General features: G+C 40.5%; 2 protein-coding genes across 3 annotated transcripts; both read right to left on the reverse strand.

The window, feature by feature from the left end:
• Positions 1-517: 517 nt before the first annotated feature.
• On the reverse strand, positions 518-10,087 carry LOC110175863 (golgin subfamily A member 4-like). The gene is made up of 3 exons (XM_055150730.1): positions 10,043-10,087; positions 7,048-7,215; positions 518-2,335 (listed from the first exon to the last, which is right to left on the reverse strand). The coding sequence occupies exons 1-3, from the start codon at positions 10,085-10,087 to the stop codon at positions 650-652; spliced, it is 1,899 nt and encodes a 632-aa protein (XP_055006705.1). The 3' UTR covers positions 518-649.
• Positions 10,088-11,310: 1,223 nt separating this feature from the next.
• LOC129408708 (N-acetyllactosaminide beta-1,3-N-acetylglucosaminyltransferase 3-like) lies at positions 11,311-21,325 on the reverse strand. Of its 2 annotated transcripts, none has more exons than XM_055153054.1 (3): positions 21,265-21,325; positions 18,151-18,244; positions 11,311-14,682 (listed from the first exon to the last, which is right to left on the reverse strand). In XM_055153054.1, the coding sequence occupies exon 3, from the start codon at positions 14,673-14,675 to the stop codon at positions 13,536-13,538; it is 1,140 nt and encodes a 379-aa protein (XP_055009029.1). In that variant the 5' UTR covers positions 14,676-14,682; positions 18,151-18,244; positions 21,265-21,325; the 3' UTR covers positions 11,311-13,535. The 2 variants fall into 2 exon arrangements, with proteins under 2 accessions (XP_055009029.1, XP_055009018.1); XM_055153043.1 differs by having other exon boundaries at positions 17,961-18,244.
• Positions 21,326-24,459: the final 3,134 nt, after the last annotated feature.

Genomic DNA, 24,459 nt, shown 5'->3' on the forward strand with positions numbered 1-24,459 from the left:
ACCACTGCAAAGAAACAGTAAATACTAAAATGATTAGAATCAAGTGCAGAGCAAAAACTGACAGAAACAAAACATGAGGAATCCTCAGGAGAACAATTGTGATACTGAGTCAATACAAAAATGTCTGAAATGTTAAATAATATACAATAAAATACATAAAAAATCCAACTAGAAAGATATTTAGTTTAGATTTTATTTATTTAAGCAAATTAAGTGCACATAATAAATGTTCTCCACATACAGAACATGATCACTATTAAGAATTTAAAACAAAATATTTCCATCTCAACCAAAGAATCAGTTTATGATGATGTAATACAAGGAACAGAATCAATACAATGTCATGCAGTGATTACAGTAAAATATCATATTATGTACAATTATATATTTTGTATAATTATAATCATTAGTCACATAGCATAATTGTTATAAATCCGTGACATGATCTTTAAAGGTTTTCACACAATTTCTTCATTAAACTGTTGAACATTTTTTGATTCTGTTTTCATGGTGAGTTCTATTAAAGATTAATTGTACAGCACAGTGACATCGATGATTATAAAACACAAAAGGAAAATTGAAGATAAAATCTTTTTCTTACACTCAAGACAGTTTTACAGGGTCTTTTTATGCAACAGATTCACCATAACTATAAAATAAAACAGATGGACTCATTTAGCAGAGCCTCTAGTTTGTCTTGTAATTCTTTCTCATGTTTTCGCTGCAGTTGGTCTTCTTCTGCATTTGTAGCTTGATTCATTTCTGTTTCCTGTTTAGTTAGTAATTCCATGATTATCTTTATATTTTTTCTGTTTTTGGAAACACAGCGTAACAACTGCTTAATATCATTTAAATGTTCTTTCATTTTTGCTCTCTCCCTTTCAGCAGACATCGCCTTTAAGACGTTAAGCTCTTCCACATGTTTCTGCTTCAAAGCCTGGAATTCCTTCTGACGTTTCTCTTTAAAATCATTGAATTCTTCAGCTTTTTTTCTGACCTCTGCTTCATATTTTCCTTTCATTTCCTCAATTTGCTGTTGGTGTTTTTCTTCTAATTTCTTTCTCTCCATTTCTTCTTGTAGTTTCCTCTTCTGATCTTCTTCAATTTGTTTAATTCGGTCTTTTTCACGTTTTTCTTCATATTCCTCTTGAAGTTGTTTCAGTTTTTGTTCTTCTTCTTGCAGTTTCTGCTCCTCTTCCTTTCTACGATTTTCCCACCAAATTCTCCTTTCTTGTTCCCACTTCTTCTGTTGTTCTTCCATCTGTTTTCTGCTTTCCTGTAGTTTTTTGTCTATCGTTTCTTTGGATTGCTCCTCTGATCTTATTTTATCTTCCAGGGCTTTTTGTTTTTGTTCCCATTCCTGGTACAGTGAAGCCTCTTGTGCTTTCTTCTGTCTGTCTTGTTCTTCTCTCTCTTTTTTTTCTCTTTCTCGTTGTTCTCGTTCTTCTTTAATCCTCTCTTCTTTTTCATTGAGTTCTTTCTGTCTCTGTTGTCTTTCTTTTTCGACCTCTGACAGGATGTTCTGTAGCTCCGCCTTGTCTTCATCAGGTGTGGAATTCTCAGACAGAACCAGGATGAAGGCGTGGACTCCCTCAGGAGCACACAGGGAGACACAGCGGAGGCCCTGCTGCAGCATCACCTCCACAGATCTTCCAGACAGAGCCAGCAGCTCCACCACAGACAGTCTGTTTCCACACACCTCTCCCTCATATTTAACACACTGCTCAGGGCTGAGGGGCACATTATGCATCTTTTGGCCTAAAATGGCCTTCATGATGGAAGTTTTAATTCCCTCTTCTTTCCCACAGAGGACCAGGTTCATGGACATTGGTTCCTTTAATCTGAGGAAAGCGCCTCTGTGTTTATACACTAACTGCTCAACTGTCTTCATGAAGTCTTCATATTTTGTATTGAGCATGTTGATGTATCGTCCTTCACAAACATCAAGAAGACTATCCACATATTTATTTCTTTTCCCATCATGTGTGAGGACAACCACTGAGTGTTTTTGGGCGTCTGGGTCAAACATTTGTAAGATGAACTTCAGGGTGCATTCATTCTTCTCATTAAATTCTGAAGGATTCACTATCAGCAGCAGAACATGTGGTCCTGGAGGACACAGGGTTATACGGCTTTTTATCTCTTCTTTTATTTTATCTTCAGACAGACTGTAAACATCTGGAGCCTTTACAACTATGAACTGTTTTCCATTCCAGTTTCCAGTCATGTGATGACTTTTAGAAAACAGTGCTTTTATTTCTGTCTTTTGATTAAACAGTTTGTCACACCATTGTTTTTTGTCTTCTTTTTTCCCAAACACCATGATCCTGAGTTGCTCTGGAAAAGAAGATAAATAAATATTTAAAAAAAAAGAGGATAAATAAATATTAAAAATCTTCTTGACCGTGTCTGGCTCCTCTCCCTGCACTGGACTGAGTCACTGAGGAGAACTTTTATCCCAGCCTCCATAACACATTTTACTACACTGCACTTTTAATATTGCTAGTATTAGGTATTTATTTACTGTGTTCCTTGGTGTATTTTCCTCTATCAATTTTTTTTTGCAGAACACTGTTGCATTTGTTTATTAATATTATCTAAAATCATTCATTATTAAGATTTAATTCCTGATTACACAAAATATTCTATATGAGGGATGTTTTCAGTTGTTTTAGTTTGATATTTTATAATTACAGTATTCACTTTATTTGACAGGACAACTGAAGTGTGAAATGTGGAGAGAGTAGAGACATTCAGAAAACAGTTGTGGCTGAAGACAAACCCAAAACACCAAAGGTGGTAACAACCACATATTAAAGAATTGGCTACACTAAACTCATACGGATCTCTGAAATGGATTCTGGAAAGTCAAAGGAGTATTCGTGACTCGGAAATGACATACACTCACTTTAAAACTAAAGGATGTTTATTTAATTGTCTTTCTACGTGAATTATTTTCTTTTAGTTTTTAAAATGGAAGTATTTCTCCTGTAGGTGTTTGATATTGACCTGTGGGGCTGGAGACGGACGTGACCATGAAGGCTGTAATCTCACAAACAGTGAAGTGTTTACATTCACCAGTTATCATGGTGTATTGTCCATTTACAAACAAAAATACAAATATAAATGAAGAAGTTATATTGTGGTTTAAAGAGGAGGTATTTTACTTCTGCTAACACGTTTAGAACATTTAGAACACCATCTTAACTTTTACTGAGGTCTTGCACCTAATAATTAATATTTAACTAATAACTGATGCTGCACACGAAACTTAATTAAAAGTTATTTCATAATTTTCTATGACAATGACAATCAAAACTCAAATCTCTATGCTACATGGGCCGAAAATAACTAATTAGTAAGTTACTCCCCCTTCAGAGCATCATCACAACACAATCAACGAGCATCCTGCTAACGACACTACCTCACATCACATCAGGTTTACCAAGTTGTTGTGTACAGTTTTGCATCACGTTTTTATATATTTATGGAGAATTGTCATGTGAGAGAAGAACAATGCACAGAATCTTACAGCTAACCATAAGGAGGGTTCACATAGGGCCGGGAGAGATCGCTAAATGATTGAATCATTGATAGATGACAACTAATACTCTTCAGGCATGGTTTTGATTAGGGAATGAAAGTTCCAAAAAGCTGATTTTGCATAATAACTCTAATACCTCATAATACTGGTATAATAAGTCTTTAATTGGCCCGAGCCAGTAACGAAGTAACTGGCTCGGGCTATTGTTCTTCGCCGGTTTCTTCTTCTTCTTCATTATTGGCCCTCGGCGAGGGGTATTGTTCTTCGTCGGTTTCTTTTTTTTAATTTTTTTTTTTTTTTATTCCCTTTTCCGACCAAACGATCGCATTTTTGACCCCCTGAACATGGACGAAAAGTCCCCAAACCGGGGTCCAGCCCGGCGAAAAATTCGATAAAATGGGCATCGCAACAATGACCCGAGTGACCCGACTCAACAGCGCCGCCTAGAATTGGACCCCTATGGGAGTGGGGACAGGCAAAGTTTGTCGCAGGTAAATGAAATTCGGAACAGTGATAGAGAACAATGAGACAAGACAAAAGATGAATTGGAGCATGACCCTATGACGAACAGGAAGTCGGCCATATTGGATCAAACATTTGCCGTCGTTTTGACTTGGGGGTCTACAAAAAGATTCAAGTCCCCGGGGTTTGGTCCAAATGAGCTCAGATTTGACATGTCATATCTACAGACATGAACTCACAGAAGATGCCAAATTTTTTTGGGATACTCCTTACGGTTCGCCCGTAGCACGCCGGCGAATAACGCCTTCATTTCCTGTTTTTTCGGTGACCTGTCACGGCCACAGGCATTGTCCGAGAGAACTCAAATTCAAATCACAATTCTGTGATGCTGGTGTGAATGTAATGAAATATGAAATCTAATAAAAGTGAACTCTATAGCGCCCCCTAGCATAGACGTGAAACATCAACATTATTGGATTAGTACCAAATTCGGGGCATAAATTCTATGCTTGATTACAAGCAAAAAAGTTCATTACGGACATGATGCATTTTCCACCATTGGCCAGCAGGGGCGCAAAGACTCCCCCCAAAAATAGTAAAAAAATTATTACACCCACAGGCTTAGTCCCATCATGCTGAAATTTGAATCACTAATGCCGGATTTCGACCTGATTATAATACACTATAAAACATATGAACTGTGAACTCTATAGCGCCCCCTAGCATAGACATGAAACGTCAACATTATCGGATTTGGACCAAATTCGGAAATTAAATTTTATGCATGATGACAAGCAAAAAAGTCTATTACGGACATGATGCATTTTTCACGGTTTGCCAGTAGGGGCGCAAAGAATCCCCCCAAAAATATTGTTAAAATTATTACAGGGACATGCTTAGTTCAATTGTGCTGAAATTTGAATCACTAATGCGGGATATTGGTCTGAATATAATAAACTATAAAACATATGAAAAGTGAACAGTATAGCGCCCCCTACCTTAGACATGAAATGTCAACATTATCAAACTTGGACCAAAGTCGGGGGTTAAAGGTTGTATAGAGGATTTTCCAAGGAACGAGAAATCCAGCGACTGTTTGTCCTTTTTCAAATGTTGCGCATGCGTGAAACCACCCCCCCTCCCCTACAGCTCCTACGTAGAAACACCTCCTCCCTCCTCCTCCTTACGTTATCTATTGGCAAATGTTTAGCCCCACCACGTCCAGAGTTGATTAACCACTTACCATCCACCCGCCGGCGGGCGATTTTCCAATAAAAAATGTTCACTCTGTATATTCACTTTCATTATTGTTTTCACTACTGGCATGCCATACATCGTTTGAAAGCTTAATTTATCAATAAAACAACCATATCATTCATTTATGTGAATTTAAAAATTCACATCATAAACAAAGAATAAGATACGCGTTTCTTACCTTTGAGCCGGTTCTGTCGGTCCAAAACGCGTTCAATCCATGAAAAGTTGTACTCAATAAGTCCGTAATAATCCACAGAAAAAGAATATCAAGTTGTTTTTCCAAAAAATAATTCCATGTGGGGGAATAATCCAGAAAATCGTCGTCCGTATGAGTGGATGAATCCGTGAATGAAAATATTATGTCTCTTCTCCGCCTCTTCTCCCGCTCTCACTTCCGTTTCTCTCCCGCTCTTGGGTACGCTTGTTTTCCTCACACTCTTAGCTTCAAAATGAGACCCTCCCCGCTGTTGTCGGTGCCGGGGTTTAGGTGGGACAAGCCGCTGAAGAAGCTAACGCACTCACGTACTTCCTGGCTTTACGCACGCGTCATCAGTTTGTTTACGGGAAATCTCTTCAGTCATTGGATCTTCCAGAAAGTGATTGACATATTGTTTTAGCCTATCACCAGAGCTTTCAAACGGTGGGTGGGACATTCAGATTGTATTGGAAACGGACCCTGTGTTTATACGCGCAGCCGAGAGGGACACAGAGAGAGACACAGAGAGCAGTAGTAGTAGTAGTAGCAGAACAGCCACTTGGAAGACAATTTTGGCTACTTTTAGTTTTTTTTTCTTGAGAGAACATGCCTAAAGCTCAGAAGAAGTAGTATTATAATAATAACAATTATTATTATTATTATATTATTATTATTATTTTGGCACAAATTTTGCAATCTTGTGCCGAATTGTCATTTTGTTTACACAAAGGCTCACAGCATCAAAACCCTTTGTCCTAAAGATCTGAAATTCTACACAGTTGTTGCCAACACCTTGAACAATGAGTGTAGTGAGTCACAAATGCCTAGCATGAAGTATGCCCAAGCTAAGGCCTTTATTTTTTTATATTTTTTTTTTCGAAGCAAAAAAATACATTTTTTTTTCAATTTTAATTGAGTGTACTGTAGGTTAGGCAGCACTCACAGTCTTTATGTACATATCTACAGAAACTAGAAGGCCTAAGCTTTAAAATGGTGCCTCACACAAGCATGTGGGTTCTAAGGTTTTCTTTTAATAAGCTATGGCATTTGGGTATGTCTTACCATTGTGCACACACCAAAATGAGGCGGGTGGTAACAGGTTAATTTTTATTCTCTTTTTTTTGGTCATCATAATTACAAGGCTACTGCATCTCTATAATGCTATCATTGACAATTTGAAACAAAAAAAAATCCTCCATACAACCTTTAAGTATTTAAAAAATGTTTGCCTGACCAGACAGTCCCTCTTAAATTATTTTCAGATGCTGAACTTTATTTTATTTTTAAATTAAATTAAATTAAATTTATTTATGTATTTATTTTTTTTTTTTTATGTTGTTACAAATAAAAATATATCTGTCAACTGGGATAAGTTGTCAAATAGATCAAAATACATAAAAAAAAAAAAAAAGTGTCTAGAGTTGGTATATAATAAAGTTGGTATATAATAAAAAAAACCAAAACACTATAATTAAGATGCTAGCAGTGCACTTCCTGATTAAAAAGCTTTAGAATTAGATGCAGACACAACACAGCGGTCTCTGTACTGGATTAATTTAGCTCATAGATGGAAAAATGGTGCAGGTACAGTCATTTTCACTTTAATTTTCTTTTTTTTTTTTTTTTTTTTTTTTAAATTGAAGACATTGACATCACAGCTCAAGCACAACCTTCTGCTCCAGCGATGAAGCCGGTGAAGGTCTTCATCCTCATCACTGGACAAACATACCAGGCTCACCAGCAGATCCTGGACCGGCTGGGGTCAAGGGTCACGCCTACAGAGGACCTACAGCAGTGCGACGTCGTCTTACTTTTCTGTTCAATCCTGTTGCGGGTCCAGTCGGACGTGGAGGCGGCTCTCAGAAAGATTCCATATTTGTTTAGTTTTATTTATATATGACTTTTTCAATCAATCAATGTCATTAAAAAGAAAAAAGAACAAGTATTCAAAACCTGAAAAAGCTTCATCAGTGTTGCGAAATACTCATCTGTGTTTTTAAGCCAGCGGTGGGCAAAAGAACTTGAATAAATTCTAATAATAAAGCTTGTTAATGTTTTATTTTTCCTGCATTTCCGGCGTTTCCCAGTAGATGGCGCACTATATATACCTTGAGGTGCGGTGTATTATGTTGGCCGCAATGCTTTATGGGAAAGTACTCTTTCGGCCTAGCTACTGAGTCATTTTTTGGGCGGTGTGTTTGGATCATGAGTGAGGCAGAAGTGTTCAAGATAAAAGGCTGCACTGTTTCCATTTTCAGTTAAATTTAAAGTTGAAGGACTCACAAACATTGAGTTACAAATCTTAACACATGAAATGTCTTGAGTGCCTGGCTCAACTGTGCACATCAGTGTATAAGTGTGTAACTGTGAGGCAGGGTGTGTGTGTTTCTTATTGAGGTCTACAGGACAGATGTGCGCTCATGGGGTGCAGTGGAGCCGCTCTCATACACTTTTAACGCATTCTAAAACTTATGTGTCCGAAAGTTGCATTGCATTGGGCAAAATACGCCCGACATGAGCATAAATACAAGTGCAATGGAGCTAGGCCCTTAACACGTCATGGAGCCTGTTTATGGGTAGAGGTTTAGTTGGCTTGTTAACATTTGGTTGGGCCTAGGCTCGTACAGAGCTGTGTTGCAATTGCACATTTTGGTCGCCAGTGAAAATTTCAGTTTAGGTAGGTAGGCTAAAGAAAGTATGGTGGCAGCTACAACTAGATTCTGCCCCAGAAAGTGTTTCGGAAGTATTTGTCTTTTAGACACATTCGCACTCAACTTTACATTCTTGTAAACGAGTTAGTGTGTATACATGCACCATGACTCAAAAAACCCAATTGTACGCGGGATACTGATGGCCATGTACACACACTCATTATAAACAAACACCAGATCAAATATAACATGTTCGTAAACTGGCACGCTGGCACTGTTCTGTCCTTGTGTTGGTCGTTGTTGAGTTTTGGCTCTGGGGACGCACATTGACTAGAAGTAGATCTGCATCTTCTGCCGTTTATTTTATTAATTTAACTTTCAGTGTTTTAGAAAGCCAGATATTTTGTTGTGATGCTTTGTAGTGACTTTAAATTGAAATTCAAGCACAGGTTTTCTACATATCCCATGTTATTTTTTTTTTCCATTCCATCCATCTGCTCCTGGTCCAGCCCTTCAGTCAAATTTTAGAACCCTTTGTGGCCCCCGAGCCAAAACGTTTGCCCACCCCTGTTTTAAGGCCATGCACTCTTGCTCGCTCTGGTTAAAAAAAACACGCTCAGGGAAACACTTTGTGCATTTGTGGACAAGTAAGATACCTGTGTCTGTGCTTTTCCCCCAGTTGGATGTAAAGGTTCTGCTGTTCAAATCCAAATCCAAATCATTTCTATAGCACATTTTACAAACTAAGCAGTTCCCAAAGTTCTGCACAAAGAGCATAAAATGAAGAAAACAAAAAGGTAAATTGCTAAAATTTGATCATGTCAGTTCTAAAACTATAAAAAAAACAGTGTGAACTCAAAATAAAAGCAAAACCATAAAAAGCAGTATAATGAATACAATAATTAAAAGACACAGAGGACCACACAACTCACGCAGCCAGAGAATAAAATTGAGTCTTAAGAAAAAACTTTAAACTCCCCACTGTGGGGGCTGTTGGGATGTGGGACGTCCAGAGCGTTCACCTCCACAAGCCGTCCACTCAACTTGACGTGCCGAAATACACACAGGTGTCATATAGACTGTTTGTTTATTAAAAAAAAAAAAAAAAAAAAACTTTCAGTACAAACATAAAGGCACCATTCCAGTAAAAATCTGTAATATTTCATGTTTTTTTTCATTCAAAATGATGTAGAATCAAGTTATTAACATTAATTCATAATCACCTACAGAACATAAAGCATAAACTACAACACATGAATCAGGACTAAACCAGGTCTAAACCAGGACTAAACCAGGTCTAAACCAGGACTAAACCAGGTCTAAACCAGGTCTAAAAACAGGACTAAACCAGGTCTAAACCAGGACTAATCTTGGACTTAAGGGCGTGAGAGAGAACCCCGAGCCTGCAGAGCAGGGTGTTCGAAAGCGCGATTGGGCGACTGCTCTGTGTCGGTCTTTTCTCCTACGGTCATCCAACGGTCTACGCGGGCGCACCTCCAGGCCCGTCCTGACTCTCAGTCCTGGTTCAGTTCTGGTTTAATCCTGGTTTAGACCTGGTTTAGTCCTAGTTTAGTCTTGGTTCAGTCCTGGTCCCTCATGTCTCAGGTTGCTATAGGAAAGTACTGCAGATATCATGAGCCTATGCAGTTTGTTTTCACCATCACCAGTAGCTCTGGTTTGACATTTAACTTGTAGCTATTTTATATTTGTTTTTTGTTTTTTTATATCTCATGTTGGGAGAAGTGGGCGGACGTCGAACCCCCGTGTATCACGTCCACGACACACCTGGTTGTTGTGTTGTTTACACCAGTTTCCTCATGCTTGTGTAGTGCATTGCCTAAAAATAACTTTAACTAATAACTATAATCACTGTGATGTGTTAACAGAAAACGCCCAAGTTAAACCCGTCATTCTAGTTCAGATGCACCACACCCGTAAACCGGTGCTGAACCAGAGCCAGTAGAAGGAGTTCCCCATGATCGTCCAGGAGATCCAGGTTCTGTACCATGAGACCCAGAACGGACTGCTCCAGTGTCCCAGGAACGAGCAGACCCTCCAGAACATGTGTCATGAACTCCAGAGTGTTCTGCGCAGTATCTTTGCTGTTCCCAGTACTGCACTTTTCTGGACTGAGATGTCCGTTGTTTTTCCCGGTATCTGTTGTAGCCACTCTTCCAGTTTGGGGGTTACAGCCCCGAGTCTCCGATGACCACAGGCACCACTGATGCCTTTACTTTACAGGCTCTCTCCAGCTCCTCCTTGAGCCCCTGGTATTTCTCTAGTTTCTTTCGCTTGGTATTGCGATGTCCACCACCACACCTCTGCTCTGTTTCTTATCCACCACCACTATGTCTGGTTGGTTCGCCATCACCATTCTGTCAGTCTGTATCTGGAAGTCCCACAGGATCTTGGCTCGGTCATTCTCCACAACCTTTGGAGGTGTTTCCCACCTTGATCCTGGGGTCTCCAGCCCGTACTCTGCACAGATGTTTCTGTACACTATGGCTTCACTTGGTTATGTCGCTCCATGTTTGTTTCCCTGCAGCATCTTACACCCTGCAGTTATGTGCTGGTCTGTCTCAGGAGCCTCTTTGCACAGTCTACACCGTGGGTCTTGTCTGGTGTGGTAGATCTGGGCCTCTATTGCTCGAGTGCTCCTGAGCAGCCAGGATCAGTGCCTCTGTGTGTCCTTCAGACCAGCCCTCTCAAGCCATTGGTAGGATTTCTTGATATCAGCCACTTCAGTTATGTTCCGGTGGTTCGCCCCATGTAGGGGTTTGTCCTGCCATGATGGTCCCTCCAGCACCTCTTCCTCTGGACCCCACTGTCTGAGACATTCTCTGAGCACCTCATCTGCCGGGGCCTTGTCCTTGATGTACTCAAGGAGCTTGGATGTTTCATCCTGGACAGTGGTTCCAACACTCACTTGTCCTCGGCCCCCTTCCTTCCAGCTTGTGTACAGTCTCAGGGTGCTGGATTTGGGATGGAACCCTCCATGCATGGTCAGGAGCTTTCGTGTCTTAACATCTGTGGTCTGTATCTCCTCCTTTGGCACTCTGCTTCTGGCTTTGTAAATGCATTTTCTGCTCCACACATTGCAAAGATATATTTGCATGATGTCCTTAACCAGAGTAAACAGTGGCTTGAACTTGGTTTCCTTTTGTCTTGTTCATACCATTCTGCAAAAGACTTCTGCAATATTGTCTTTTATATTATTTTTATTTAATTTTATTGTCAAGAATGTAAACATGTTAATAAATAGTATCAATACAAAATATTCAAAGTACATTACTATTATAAGCACAACAAATAGTCTGTATTCACAGTACACAGAACAGCCGTGCACAAACTAAAAACAATATGGTTAAGAGGAAAAAAAGTTACTTAAAAAGTAATGTAAAATGAATCCTGTAGAAGCTCACTTGGTCTTGTATCAGAATTTGCTTATTGGACCTATGCCTTTACTTCAACATTCTCCAGTGTCTACAACAGCAACTAACAACTGCAATATACAAGCATGTAACAGATCTATCTAACTTCAAAATATTCATAGGATCTATTGTTAGATTTAAAGGTCCTATATTATTCAAAATTGACTCTTATGAGCTTTAAGCCATGTTATAATGTTATCTCATCAAAAGCATACTTGGAGTTGTGTTTTACTTCATTCACACATGCTTGAGTAACCCTTTATTATTAGTCTATCTACATCTCCAAAGCTCAAAATGTTTTGTTCCATCCATCGCTGAAATGATCCAAATGAGTCTAGTGAAGTGTATAGAGTTTAACACCACAGTGTGGCACTTCCAGTATTACCACATAGCATCACAAGGTGGAATAGAATGGTTTCTGTTTCTGTGCTTAATATGTTCATGAAACAAAAGACTACTTCAGGTACTGTTTTGATGAGGAAACAGCATTATAACATACAAAACAACAAACAACAAAAAAACATAATATAGACCGTTGAAGAAACCCTGGGATTATTCTGATTATTATCAAAGGTAAACTGATCATACTGGAAACACATTAGAGTGACAATGGGGAAGTGCTGTAGAGGACAGTTGGTGGACAACATTCAATTCAAATTCAATTCAATTCAAATTTATTTATATAGCACATTTAAAACAACTTCAGTTGACCAAAGTGCTTCACATACAAGTCAACAGCAACAGCATAGAAGAAACAGTTACATATACAAATATACAGAAAACATGTTAAAAACTACCAAGATAACCTGACTAGCTCATACTAAATGCCAGGGAGAAGAGGTGAGTTTTCAGTCTTGTCTTAAACTGCGTTACAGACTGAGAGGATCTGACAGCAAGAGGAAGGCAATTCCATAGTCTGGGCGCTGCCACAGAAAAAGCTCTGTCACCTCTTGTCTTGAGACGAGTTTTGGGCTCGACCAACAGGAGCTGGTCGGCTGATCTCAGGGTCTGGGGGGAGTATAGGGCTGCAGTAACTCCCTCAAGTAGACTGGACCCAAGGAGTGCAGACATTTGAAAACAATTAACAACATTTGAAATTGCACCCGGTATAGGACAGGGAGCCAGTGCAGGTCACACAGAAGAGGTGTGATGTGTTCACATTTTTTAGTATTTGTCAGCAGACGAGCTGCAGCGTTCTGGACGTGTTGTATGCGTTGCAGGGAGCCCTGGTCTAACCCTACATATAAAGAATTACAATAGTCCAGGCGTGATGTCACGAAAGCATGGATCACTTTTTCGTGACACACCCACACATAAAAGTAAGGCATATAGTAGGACGACAATTGCATCCACTGATTATACTGTAAACAGCAAAGTGCTTCTCTTCTTTCACGGTCCAAAGAATTAAAAATTCTTCCTGTTTGTGAGATTCAGCTTTCGGTTATGTGGAACATTCTGAGGAGTTTTCCTGTTTCAAGTATAATATTCAATTTTAAATTGTTAATGGGCCTATATTATGGAAAAATGTACACTTGTGAGTTTTAAGCCATATTATAATGCTGTTACCTCCTTGAAAACATACCTGGAGATGTGTTTTGTTTCATTCACACATGTTTGAGTAACCCTTTAGCATTAGTTTGTCTCTATTGCTCCGTTCCACCTTGTTATGTCATGAAGTGGTACTTTTCAAGTTAATAGTTACCTTTTACCTTTTGTTAAGTAGAGATCAGAAATTCCAGGGCTGACATTATCCAAAGTATTCTAGTGAGGGTGTATGTTTAAATGCACACTGGAGCAGCTCCTGTGTTACCACATGACATCACAAAGTGGATCAGAGTGTTTGAGAGAAGAACTCAGCCTAAATATGCAGGATTTGTGTGTTGAGTGAATGAAACAAAACACAACTCCAGGTATGTTTTTGATGAGGGAACAACATTACAACATAGATACAAAAACAGTGTAATATAGGCCCTTTAAATTCTAATTTCTCTATTTTAAAAGTCTTCCCAAAACTGCACGCCGCATCTGAGTTGAGGGTCATTTATTTTGTGCCACATGAGGAACATTTGAGCAGGTAAATATCTGTGCACCAGCAGCAGGCCTTTAAGGTGGCAGGGATCTTGTTCATCTATTTTCTGGTTGTTTGATAGCACCAATCCTAGTGTTTTCACCCCTATGTGATGTGTAGGCAAATACCCCGCCTTCACAACACACATACCAATATACACATCGTCAATAGGGTGAACTTCAATGGACTTGGACATGTTGTAAATGATCATAGTTGTGTAACCTGAAAGTAAGTAGCCTCCTCCTCCGCAGTAAGGTTCGTATTTAGCAGACTTTTGGATCTGCTCTGGAATGTAGTATTTGCTTTTTTTATTTCGAACTGGTCCAGTATTTTCAAAAACAAACCCAGTGTAAAGATGACTGCTCCCGTTATTTCCAGGGATGTCTCGGAGATACTCAACCATGCCGTCTGTGTTGGCGAAGACGTCATCATCACCATTAAGCAGGAAGCGGACTTTGGGGCAATTTTTCTCCATCCATTCCAAAAACAAAATCTGTTTCAAAGTCAGGTTAAAAAGGGACTCTTCGAAATTCCACTGCAGGATATCACTGTTCTCCTTTTGCTCCGCTCTTAGAAGCTTGTTTAGTTTCACTTTGTCTTTACCACCCCCTGATGTACCAGAAATAAACACTCTTCGTATCCATAAACCGTCGTGCTGCCTCTCTTTGGCCCATGTTTTGCGCAGCACCTCTCTCCGTTCGTAATTCCCAGGTGAGCTTTTGATCACCAACAAGAGAAAAACTTCAGAGGATTTTTCAGGTCCGCCACATTTGCCAGGAATATCCAGGAGCATGGGGAAGTGCCGACAATGGCGATAGTAAAGGAAGTTTTGAATGTGCTCTGGGAGACTGCTAAAGCCTTGTATGATAACTGCAGACTTGTTTTGTTCACATTTTGGCCAACTCCTTATAACCCTCTTATACACAATCTCCTCTTCCATCACATTTTCACTGTAGCTATTTAAGTTCTCATAGTAGTTACTGTTATTCATCTGGACACAAAACAAAATGAAGAGTAATAGTGCGGCAATGGGGAAAAAGGTGCTTAGCCGTAGTTTTATCAACATCTTGACACTGAAAAAAAAAGAAAAAAGTAAATAGTTATATAATAGGTTATGCAAAACGGACTCTTGGGAGCTTTTAGCCATGTTACAATGTTGTTACCTTATCGAAAACATACCTGGGAATTGTGTTTTGTTTTCATTCACATGTGTTTGAACAATCCTTTATCAGTATGCCTACAGATCAAAATATTACCCCTTGTGATGTCATGTAGTGTTAGTTTTCAACTAGGGATGGGCATGATTAATCGATCAATCGATAATTGATCATTAAGAATTTCATCGATTACGTTAATTTTAATCGACAAACCAAATGTAGGTTGCTGTGCGTAGCGTAGCGTGACCAAACAGGGGTCCATACATGTGTCTCTCTGCACTTAGAAGGAGCAAACACAAACAGTAGGTCAGCCTGCAGCGTGCCGAAGCACAAATGTGTATTTAACGATGATTTGTACAAGAAATTCCACACTTTCTGTTGCGTTCGGGACAAGTGTGAGTCCATGTGCACAGTGTATAAAGCAGCACATGTGTTTCGGTGTCCAGTGGGAAAAAGCTTTACCAGGTGAGAGTCGCTCAATGTCGATGACGAGTCCCCACCTCCCTCCCCCCGTACAGTGTCCTGGTTTTGACAAATGCAAATCTGTATTCCACTGAATCGTGTCTTTTAATCCGACAGAAATTGACCGCATCAGCGACACAAGAGCTGTATTTTTATCTTCGCTGAGTTTATGCAAATTAGCGATGCGGTTTTAAGTTTCGTTTCTGTGAGAGTTGCGCAAAAATTAATTAAACACATTATAATGTCAAACAGCTGATGTGGCTCTAGAGTCGTTACGGTTTATATGTTGTAAAGTTGAATTTATTTATGCAGATTAGTGCAGATAGTAATAATAATGATGATCATTTTAATATAAAAACGTTAATGATTAATCGATAATCGATCGTTAATTCTTCCGACGATCGATTAAGAAAATTTCATCGAATGCCCGTCCCTATTTTCAACAGCTACCTTTTATCTTTTATTCTGTAGAGATTAGCAATTCCTTGTCTGAAATCATCCAACTGATTCTAATGAAGGTGTATGAAGTTTGGGTGTGTTCTTTTGTTTGAGAAAAGAACACAGCCAAAATATGCAGGGTTAGGGTTAAACGTGTGAGTGAAACAAAACGCAACTCCAGGTATGTTTATGATGAGGAAACAACATTATAACATGTGGGCCTTTCAAATGTGATAATTCCCACAAAACTTCTCAAAATATAACTATAAAATTATTTTGTGCCAGTCCCCTCACTGCAATGATGTTTGCAATATAAAGAACTTCAGGACTATTAACATTTCATAGAACGACAAAGAGAGAGGATAAGCTATGAGTTTGTAGAACTTGTTTGTTGCGGGACAACAACTTTTGATTGATTTACAGGATAATATTGTTGCCTTGTTTGTATTGAAGCAACGTCTATGAAATGTTATAGACAAAAGACACAGGCTAAACTATTTCCCAAATACATCTAAAGTTAAAGGGCCCATATTACACTATTTGTAGTAATCTATGTTAAGTTGTTTCCTCATCAAAAACAGACATGGAGTTGTGTTTTGTTTCATTCACACATGCTTGAGTAACACTTTATTATTAGTCTCTCAAACAGAAAACACTCAAATAGAACATTTTGAGCTTTGGAGATGTAGACAGACTAATAATAATGGTTTACTCAGATATGACTGAATGACACAAAACCAGATATATTTTTGATGAGGTAACAACACTATAACATGACTTAAAGCTCACAAGAGTCTGTTTGGTGTAATATAGGACATTTGACAATAAATCATTTAAATAAAAGTTGGGCATTGTAAGCATCAATATACAGCCAAGAGTAGGCTCTGCTAATTAGATCTAAAGCTTTTAGAGGAAATGTAACTTTTCTGTCTGTCACTTGCTTGTTTCTATGAAGATAACCCACAAATGAATGTATATTTGGCCCTCGCCCCTAACAACTCACCACTAACAAAGTTAGGGGCGAGGGGTGTTGTTTTTCGTCGGTTTCTTATAATTCTTTTTTTTTTTTTTCCTTGCAAACGATCGCGATTTTGAGGGCCTAAACATCGACGAAAAGTCCCCAAACCGGTATCAGATCGATCGGCCCGGTGAAAAATTTCATAAAATGGGCATCATGACTATGCCCAAAGCCCCCCCACTCAACAGCGCCCCCTTGAAATTTGAAAATTTTGAAATGAATGGGAGGCTGAGAGGCATATTTTGTCCTACGGTCACAAAATTCGGAACAGTCATAGAACTCAAGGAGACAAGCGAAAAAGCCAATCATTGTGCACCCCTATGACGAACAGGAAGTCGGCCATATTGGATCAAAAATTCGGCGCCGTTTTGACTTGGGGGTCTACAAAAAGATTCAAGTCCCCGGGGTTTGGTCCAAATGAGCTCAGATTTGACAGGTCACATCTACAGACATAAACTCACAGAAGTTGCCAAGTTTTTTTGGGATACTCCTTACGGTTCGCCCGTAGCACGCCGCCGAAAAACGCCTTCATTTCCTGTTTTTTCGGTGACCTGTCACGGCCACAGGCATTGTCCGAGAGAACTCAAATTCAAATCACAATTGTGTGATCCAGGCCTGAATGTGATGAAATATGAAATTTAATAAAAGTGAACTCTATAGCGCCCCCTAGCATAGACATGAAACGTCAACATTACCGGATTAGTACCAAATTCAGGGCATAAACTCTATGTATGATTACAAGCAAAAAAGTTTATTACGGACATGATGCATTTTCCACCACTGGCCAGCAGGGGCGCAAAGACTATTGACTAGTCTAAATATTTTAAAAATGATTACACACACAGGCTTAGTCCGATTGTGCTGAAATTTGAATCACTAATTCCTGATCTCAGTCTGAATATAATACACTATAAAACATATGAAAAGTGAACTCCATAGCGCCCCCTAGAATACACATGACATGTCAACATTACTGGATTTGTACCAAATGTACCACGGACATGGTGCATTTTCCACTGTTGGCCAGCAGGGGCGCAATGACTCCTAAAAATATTTAAAGGTGCATTATGTAATGTGTCTAATGGACAAGCTGTCGACCTGGGTGGTGTCGGGAAGAGAGAGTGGCGTGCCGGGGTGGTCGCGTGGGAGGGGAGTGCACGCCGGGGCGAGGGCCACCATCGCCGCGCGCGGCTTTAATGGTAAATGGTCATATTTTTCTATATCGCTTTTCCACCTTCAAGGCACTCAAAGTGCTTTACAACAAGGAACCACTCACCCATTCACACACACATTCACACACCAGTGTACGCAGACACTGTGGGCAAGGTGGGTTAAGTGTCTTGCCCAAGGACACAACGACAGCATTCATCTGTGGGAGCTGGAATCACACCAGCAACCTGTGGGTCAGTGGATCTGACCACTCAACCTGTGATGTTTATGTTGAGAGCGGGATTTGATCCGCCAACCTTCAGATCAGTCTTAGGTCTTCAGTCTTAAAAACAACCAGCCTGGAGGTGCTGTTGCCATATTTCCCTCTTGAGTTCACACAGTTATTGGCACCTGGGAAAAGAGAAATGTGCAAAGTAAAATACCAGATATTTTTGAGTTTGCACAACTGGACCAAAAAACATTTCTAGAGACATGGGACTCTACTTCTATTGCAACTTAATGTTTGTCTCTACTTCAGAACATTTCACTCAGATTGTGTCTGATGAGGACCCTAAAAACTTTAAACCAGCAAACCAGGGAGACATTTTTTTTGCCTTAGACTCTACGGTATGACGGATCACGGTAATACATACAGAAAAACAAACATGCAGAGACAGCGATGTGCCTCATCCAGGTGACTGGTCCCTGTGGTCATGTGTGGAACAGACTGTACATATAAATGGACCTAACGTACTCGCTGTCGCATTCCAAACAGGAAGTTCAGATGTGGCAGTGAGCCTCGACATTTTGATTTTAAAATGTTTGTATTTTTAACTTTAACTGGTGTTTTTATTTCATACCAGGTTGTTGTTGCAAATGAGAAAGTGTTCTCAAATGACTTACCTGGTAAAATATTGATTAAATTAAAAAAATAAAAATAAATCCTGTTTGTAATTTAGACCTGACTCAAAATTCTTTGCTGTAAATGCAAGCCTCAGTGAGCTTCATTTGACTGGAGCTGAACACTGTGGGTGACGTCACACTCTCTTAGTTCACTTCTTTTTACAGTCTGGTGTGGAACAGACGTGAGTTTGATGCACAGCACTGAGTCGCTGTCAGGGCCAATTAGCCACAAAGAGTTTTTAATTTTATTACTGCTGCTTTGAAACTATATCATTATTTTATTTTCCAAAATGGGTCTTTTAAAAGTATTACAAATTACCTATAGGTACAAAGATTGCAGAAGCTATCTATTATGACCCAGCTTGATTTGGTGAGAGTGGTAACAAAACCCAAGATGTACAATGGTTAAATAACGTGATAACAGGATTGAAAAGGGTCAAATTAACGAAGGGAATCAAAAGTGGTTAAACAATAGAGGAGCTCCAAACTGTACAGAAACTAACCAAAAGGACTTTAAAACAAGATTAACTGAACAAACATACAAAAGCCATGTATGACTGAGTGTCAACAAAGTCACAGTTACAGAAATAATCCACAGAGTGACTCATGACACAAGACATACAAATCTATGTGGCATGCTGTTCAAGCGAAATCCCAGCAGCCAGAAACAAGTGGATGGATGTGGCCTTTTATGGGAGCAGCTGCAACAGGCGGAGGAGCTCGACTGGCCAGGTGTTTGAGCAACTCACTAATCCTGGGCAGAGGAGCCACAGAAGCCAGAGGCCAACCAGGTCTGGAGCTTTTGAGCAGTCCACAGACCGGACGTGAGGGCTCCCACAATAAATTTACATAAAAAACCTGACACTTTAGCAGCACTAGGGCTGTTGCAATAACTGCAAAAATGAATCACTGCGGTACTAAGAGGCCCACTGCGGTGCATGTTGGGCCACCACGATCACTGCACATGACACGACCCAGAGTCCTGCACTCACCCGGACCCGTTAACATTCCACCTGTTACTGCCCGTGACTTTGATAACCCAGGATTATCCCAGGACTAAGGTGCGCCCACGCAGACCGTTGGGTGACCACAGGTGAAAGGACCAGCGTAGAACTCCGCGCTGCACAGAGGGAAGTGCAGTTGTCGCTCGATCGCACTTTGCGGACACCTTGCTCGGGGTTCTCTCTCTTAAGTCCGTGGGTACCCGACCTGGTGCGGGACTCTGACCCGACCTGGTGTGGGACTCTGACCCGACCTGGTGCGGGACTCTGACCCGACCTGGTGCGGGACTCTGACCTGACCTGGTGCGGGACTCTGACCCAAGCTGCCACAGTGAGAGCTGAAGAGATGAAGCAGCACTTGCAAAGCCAAATGTTACTTCTCCCACCCTACACACACTACACACACTACACACACTACACACCCTACACACACTACACACAGTATATCCACACGACAACCAAGGTACATGTGCATCTGCAACAAGAGCATCATCAGAGAGAGTTTTCAGAGCCGATGGAAATATTATAACTCCGGGGGATGTGGGGTGGGGGAGGGGGTGTATCACGGCATACCGTGGTGTTGAGCTGCTATATTGCACCACAGAAGAAATTCCCTAACCGCAACAGCCCTAAGAGCACACAAATGTTGTCTCTCCTGTACTATATTGTGGCAGTTTTTGCAGGCCCAATCGAAACAATGGGAGCCAGCCAAGATGGATTCTTCTGAGTTTGTGCAGTGTTACGCCCTTTGTGGATATCTGGTTGACTGATGACTTTAGACAGCTGATGTTGTCCTTTTCAGTCCAGATTCTGGCACTGACAAACTTGACAAACAACAATTTCTGGTTTATTCTCATACCAGGAAAACACAGATGCCATATCAGGTTCTAAATACGTTTATCTTTCGACGTCAAAGCTGCATTGTGTAACTTTTCTGGTGGAGGGTCTGTCAAATGCCTTGCCTTATAGCTTTGTCTGGAATGTTTCACAGTATGGCATTAAACCTTGCAATCTTCAGGGAGACAAAACCAGATGAAGTTACAGGTCAGATTTGTGGAAAGGCGACTCCGCTCACAGTCAGAATCCCTGTTTTCTAATAATTTTTGAGCTAAAGTTTTTAATGTTACACTGTGGAACATTCCAGTCCAGTGAAATATTCATAGAAACAAGAAAAAATTTAGGCTTGTATGTTATTTTCATTGAGATAGAGAGATGTAGATTTGTCCATCACATCTTGACAGGTTTACTTAAAGTTTAGCAAAAGAAAATTAAATTCTGTCAACTGGACAAAAGTTTTAGAGTTTTGCTGTGGATCTAACCTGGACGACTGAGGATTACACTGACATCTTTATTTTACTTTTGAATATTAAAAATAAAATGCAGTCCATGCATTTACAACAAAATGTTCCAAAATGTCTGAATTATTTGCTAAGAAATAGTTACATACATACTATATGATCAAATTCAACATGTTTAAAAGACACACATGCATGTAATAGAATAAAGAAAAACAAAGGCTGTACTCACAGTTCTGGCTCTGTCACGTCAGGTGATACTTTTTTTCTGTGTCTGATCTTTTTTATCAGAGGCTTCATGACATCATTTATTGTTGCACAAGAACTCCACCTCGAGTATTAAGCAGGTGCTCGTTCATTGGCTGATGTGCTTCTGCTGTTCTCATGTCTAGTGAAAAGTGAAATATACTGCACATCATTTAGTTTGTGGCATGAGGTATTTCCAGCCCTGTTCATTGTCTCGTCACAGCCCTTATTGAAGATAAGCACAGATTCACTGTTTGTTTTGGAGCTTTGGAGTTTTTGCACTCTTTCCCTCATATGAGTAACATTAGTGCACCAGACAGGGTTCTTATGCTCAGTGTACAACAGTGCTTCTCAATTATTTTCTGTCATGCCCCCCCTAGGACGAATAAAACATCTCGCGCCCCCCCGCGTGACTATAGATAGTATCATTTGTCTATAAAATTGTTATAAGTACACCTCTGCGTAACACTGCCACCTTATATGACTGCGTTTTTGCGGCGCGTTTTCGGCGTCAGCGCGGCGCGAATCTGGCGTCAGCGCAGCGCGTCTTCAGCGTTTTAGCGTCAGCGGCCAAGACGCGCGTCAAGTTGAAAATGCTGAACTTTTCGCGTCAGACGCGCCGCGTCAACCAATCAGGGACGAGTATCCAGAGACTCAGCGACGTTATTATCAGGAAGAAAGAACCGAGAACCAGAACGAGAACCACAAACATGAACGGAGAATAAATATATACGCCACAATCACCGAGCCGATCGCGAGGACTACACCAGGACCGGACCAGGACCAAACCAGGACTAGACCGAGACTAGACCGAGACTAGACCGAGACTAGACCGGGACCAGACCGGGACTAGACCGTGATTAGACCAGGACTAGACCAGGACTAGACCGGGACTAGACCAGGACCAGACCGGTATTAGACCAGGACTAGACCGGGACTGATCCAGTGTCATTAGCGGAGTAGAAATATATTTACGCCCCAGTCGTCGACCCGATCTCCTCCTTTGATGTTTTATGTCATAAAAACACTAAAGTCTCTCAGTCTGGTCTGACATTGTTTCGGGAAAAGAGCGGGACCGGGCTCTTGTTTCCAGGGCAACGGATGCGCGTCAAGTATTTTTGTCCCGTTCGGTTCCACGGCGTCAAAGATGCGCGTCGGGGGCGTCTAAACTCAAATGCAAAGGCTCCAAATAGAGGCGTCAAGGCGTTTTTTGACGCTTTGGTGTGAACGGCCCTTAAGACAGTAAAAAAAATCAAAATAAAAAAATAAAAAAGCATGTTCCCCGAGGTCAAACGCGCCCCCCTTGACGGAGCCTCGCGCCCCCCCAGGGGGGCACTGGTGTACAATGACTGCAAGTACGCGTGTCCTGCGAGACTTAGAAAGTCATTAAAATCAGTAGCACCCTGCCAACCTGACCTCTGTGCGGGTGCAGGTGGGGTGTGGGTGGGGTGCGGGCCTGCGGAAATAATTTGCAATATATTAATAATATTAATAATAATATATTTTTGCCACACACCGTGGCGATCTCCGGCATCAAGCTGACAAAATCACATGAGTAAAACAGGAAATCAGACATGCAGAACTGACAGATCCAGGGTATTTTCAGAATATAAATATCTCCGCACACTCGTGGTACTTCACAAATGTACTTACCCATTGTAGACCACCACGGTATCCAAAAGAACTCCCGACCAGAGCGCGAACCCCGTAAACATGTGTCCGTGAGCACAGTTTCCACATTACCCACAATCATGACCACACAGCAGCAGAGAGCTCAGTCACCAAACAAGAAGGGGCACTTGGTCTTTTATCCATGTGACGGAGCGCCCGTGTTGCCCCGTCATCGCCCGACCAACGCGTCTTCATCTGCCCCTGTTATTTTGGTTTTTTTAAGTTATTTAATTGAATTTATGATAACCACATGAGTGGTTCTTTAAGTTACTTTTATTATGTTTATTTCCAAGTTGATTTGTGTTCATCAGTACAGTTTTGTTCATGTTAAAACCCAATTTTTCATTAATTGGTTTAGCCCAGGGGCAGGGGCTAAGGGGTATATAAGGGGGGAGCTCCAGTCATTTGAGCAGTCTGTTTTTGGCCTGACTACGTGGGTGCCGGCTACTGTAAGTGTGATTACTGTAAACATTGTTGTAAATACTTTTTGTTGGACTCTACCACCTCATTTTTCACTGTAAATATTCCACTCTGCACATCGGGCTGTGGTGTGAATAAAAACACACTTCGGTAAAGTTTTTTTGACTGAGCCATCATTTCTCTACATTTATGTCAGACGAACCCTTGACAATCCACTTTTAATTTTCTATTTTTAATGGATCTTTACGCCATTTTAACATTTTTAAACAGCAGGTTTTAACTAGTTTTAATGTATATTAAAAGGGGATGTGCTATTTTAATTGTTATTTCATAAATTATAAGCTTGATAGCAAAAACAAAGCGTAACCCCTGACCCAAGATTAGTACAGTAAAGTAATCTAGTAGGTTGGACCATGCACAGGTTCTGAAGGGTAAGAAGTAGAAAATTTTAAATAAAATAAAAAAAGAGTTTACAGTTTAGCAGCTGGCAATCTATGTTTACATTCAAGTTGTGCACAATATTTCAAAATTCAAAGTCCTACTGAGTTCAGGATGTTTAGTCGTTTAGTCAGAGTCAATGTTCATGAAGGATCCTCGTCGTGGTAGTTCGAGTGGTTACCATGTGATGAGTTCGACAAGAAGAGAAGAATGTCGTTCTCAGGTCACAGTTCTGGGTTCTGGAACAGGCTCGCCATTTCCTCTGAAGGAGAATCCAGTTCCAAATACAGAGTCTAAATCGACACACAAAAAAACCTAGTTTGTAAAACAATTGTGCAATTTCCCCTGCCGTAACGCTGCCGTGCCTTTAAGAGAACATCGCCTCAGTCCCTCCTTGACATGCACACTGTGGCACAGGTAGCCAGGTAGTCTCTCTGTTTAATATTCATAACTGTGCTTAAATGAAATGTAAGTTCCTTGTTATGGTCCTTGTTCTACATAGTTTGGTGTGCTGTTTTTACCATCTGTTGTGAGTATTTTTGCCCTATCAAACTAGGGCTGTCGCGGTTTGGGAGTTTCTCCTGCTGTGACGGTTTAGCGGCTCAACAGTGTGGTATGTGGTGATATCGCACCCCCTCCCCCACCCCCCATC

This window comes from Boleophthalmus pectinirostris, unplaced genomic scaffold (genome assembly GCF_026225935.1).
Source record: "Boleophthalmus pectinirostris isolate CB_2022bp ecotype Guang Dong unplaced genomic scaffold, ASM2622593v1 HiC_scaffold_1, whole genome shotgun sequence".
In the NCBI taxonomy this organism is placed as follows: domain Eukaryota; kingdom Metazoa; phylum Chordata; class Actinopteri; order Gobiiformes; family Gobiidae; genus Boleophthalmus; species Boleophthalmus pectinirostris.